This window comes from Solanum verrucosum, unplaced genomic scaffold, assembly GCF_900185275.1.
Source record: "Solanum verrucosum unplaced genomic scaffold, falcon-dt-bn FXZP01000047.1, whole genome shotgun sequence".
NCBI classification, from domain to species: domain Eukaryota; kingdom Viridiplantae; phylum Streptophyta; class Magnoliopsida; order Solanales; family Solanaceae; genus Solanum; species Solanum verrucosum.
In genome coordinates, this window is record NW_026020155.1 from 500,895 (window position 1) to 503,880 (window position 2,986).

Genomic DNA, 2,986 nt, shown 5'->3' on the forward strand with positions numbered 1-2,986 from the left:
TTGCCCCAATTGAATTGAATTTGGATAGATTGAATTAAAATAGATTGGATCATAATTCATCCATATAAAATATGGGTAAATATGGATTTGGTCAAATATGGTAATGCAATCTAATACATAAAATAAATATATATTTTTTTATCCTAATTTATGTGATGTAATTTCATTTGACAAGAAATTTAAAAAAAAAAAAAAATGAAATTTGTGGTCTAAAATAAATCATAAACGTATAATGACTATAAATTATTTCATTAATAGCGAAATGAACATTTTAAAGCTAAATTATTATTGACAAAAAGAAACATAAATATGAAACCTTCTATTTTCCAGCAAAGCATGCATTTCGGATGACATTTTTATGCAAAAATATTTATTACATTCTCCAAATGAAATTAAAACCAAATTGATTGTTCAGGTTCGTTTTAAAAATAAAATAAAATTCTTTATGCTCATTGTACGTCTAAAGAATTTATAAGATCATGAGTAAACCGGTGAATGATTTAACTGTGCCATGAGTAGAAAATACATCGAACTTGTCCATAACCATTTTCCGATTATATTTATCATTGATCTCATACAAGTCAAACATTAAGTTTAATAGTAATGACTCAACTAATGTAATTATTATCTCAGAAAGTTAGTCAAAAAGAAATATAACTTTTTGAGATAATAATTACATTAGTTGAGTAACCATCGGTAAAATCAACTCGTATATCCTCATGAAGTAGAAAAGCAGAGAATCCTTTATTTTCCTCATTGCTTTATATACATCGCAATTTGCCACGCCAGACCATTAGTGGAATTAAGCTGCAACAATGCATTTTCTACAAACCCAAACATCCTTACTGCCAAAAATGCACTTGAATGGTATGTTATTAATTGTAAACCGAGAATTACAAGTCCAGGTTGATCATATCAATCACTTTTTGTTGCAGTGCCAGGTGATCAATGTTGTTCATATCACACGCCTGCAGGAAGATGCATAATGATTTATTAGAGAACGGAACGGATCGGATCGATTCGTTAATTGACGATTGATAAGGAAACATAACAACAACAACAACAATGTTTCGGTCTCAAATAAACGAGAGATATGATGTTGAAGAATCTCACATCGGAGGATGATGGAGCAATTTTCCCCAAATGAACTATCTTTTAAAAAGAAGTTATTCTCCAATTAATTCTAGCGATTAAAATTATTTACATTGAAAATGTAAGAAGAAATATGCTATTAGTTCAATTTAAGAGAGAACGGTAAAATCTACGGTTTCTTTTACTTATCTAAATTATCATTTTATTAGTCTTACAATATATGCAGACGATGAGTTGACCAAATATTGTTCCCACACAACAACAAACACGTGTAGACAAACTTAGCATTGAAATGAATTTTGATACAAATGTGGAAGTGATAGTTTAGATAGATACTCTTGATAGTTAAAATATGAAACTCGTAAAAAAATAATACTCGTACTAGTTTAGATTTATTTTTTTACCATTAACTTGCAATTGAACTAGTTAGTATTACAGTAGAATTGATTATTTCAAGTTACCATAAATGTGTGAAGTAAGACATAGACATGTAGAGTAGGTACCTCAGTGTGAATTGTGTAGAGTGACCTTTGATCCGCTTTTGCAGAAACACAACTAACCATATTAAGCCCTTGTTTCAGAAGCTCACCCAGAATTCTTGAAAGAGGAAAATTTTTCCCTTTACAATCAACACTGATTGAGATCTGTACACCACCCTGCAGACAGGGACTCACTGTTACAGTACAATCTGTGAATGTGCTATCATTTTCAGTTCCATGTTGGATTGAATTGGGTATCATTAGCAAGTCTCTCTGTTTCTCCAATTCCTTGATGTTTCCTTGCATTTCTTTTATATAATTCACAGCTTCATGCATATGGTCCGATACTGAACGCTTTCCCTGTTAAGCCATAAACAAATTTCGGATTCATTAAAAGAAGTCGAGCGGAAGGACAAAGAACATTTAAAAAAGGGAAAAAATCCAAATATATCATCGAACATTTAAAAAAGGGAAGTACTGTATGTGATTAGTGGTGGAGTCGGAATTTTTATTGAGGATATATAAAATATGAAGAAGTCATAGGGGATACAACATACTTCTATTATAATTAATTATATATACATAAAAAATAATTTTAATCATTTATAAATAATGTAATTTTCCATCCAAAAAAAAAGATTCAGATGAACTTATGAACTCTTACTAGCTCCGCCATGTATATGATGGATAAATTTTTCACACTTATTGACAAAATTAAAATAGCTGTCAAAAAGATTACCTTGACATATTGTAGAGGAAGGAGAGAACGAAGAGAAGAGTAGAGCGCAGCCATTTCTTGTCTTCTCTGACGTTCAATATCTCTATGTATAATTTTCCTAAGCTTGAAATGATCATCCGAAGCAATTCCATCTTCATTATTAGTATTCAGTTTTCTTTTGGATATTCTCTTTTTCTGTGAATTAGTATTTGGAGGAATATGAATACGCGTTGTATCCATAGAAGCAAAATCCATAACTGGATCTTGTGAAATATTATTCTTGCTTTGTTGACATGGATTTGAGAGAATTTGAATTAGTAAGTCATCACTTGCTTGTAAAGAAAACATTTCAAATATACTTGCTAGCTAGTATTCTTCTTGTTGATCAAATGATTAGCAAGTTCTTCAGCTTTTTCCTTTACATTTATATATGTACATATTAATTGGACTCTGTTATAATTTGTTTAACAAATAAATAGAAAAAAAAATAAAGTAATAAAAAAAGATGCGTTTGTTAGGATTGCGAGATCTTGAATGGCCCTTGATGATTTGTCAGCAATGTCTCCATAAATAGGTAGAGGTAAGGACTGACTCACCAACATTTATTTTCTTATATTATTGTAACCTATACTGTTTTCTTTAATCGATAATATAGCATAGTCTGGCTATTTGTTATTTATAATTGTAACCCCCACCA

At 30.2% G+C, this 2,986-nt stretch overlaps 1 protein-coding gene across 1 annotated transcript; it reads right to left on the reverse strand.

The window, feature by feature from the left end:
• Positions 1 to 748: 748 nt before the first annotated feature.
• Positions 749 to 2,666, reverse strand: LOC125828247 (transcription factor bHLH36-like). The gene is made up of 3 exons (XM_049507562.1): positions 2,311 to 2,666; positions 1,596 to 1,931; positions 749 to 968 (listed from the first exon to the last, which is right to left on the reverse strand). Exons 1-3 carry the CDS (start codon positions 2,635 to 2,637, stop codon positions 894 to 896), a joined length of 738 nt encoding a protein of 245 aa, XP_049363519.1. The 5' UTR covers positions 2,638 to 2,666; the 3' UTR covers positions 749 to 893.
• Between the last annotated feature and the right edge of the window lie 320 nt (positions 2,667 to 2,986).

Bases quoted from the DNA above. Each gene is read 5' to 3' on its own strand.
- LOC125828247 (XM_049507562.1), bottom strand. From the start codon at position 2,637: ATGTTTTCTTTACAAGCAAGTGATGACTTACTAATTCAAATTCTCTCA. The intron at 1,932-2,310 runs GTAATCTTTTTG...ATGGCTTAACAG, and splicing joins TTCCTCTACAATATGTCAAG to GGAAAGCGTTCAGTATCGGA. The intron at 969-1,595 runs GTACCTACTCTA...ATCTTCCTGCAG, and splicing joins TCTACACAATTCACACTGAG to GCGTGTGATATGAACAACAT.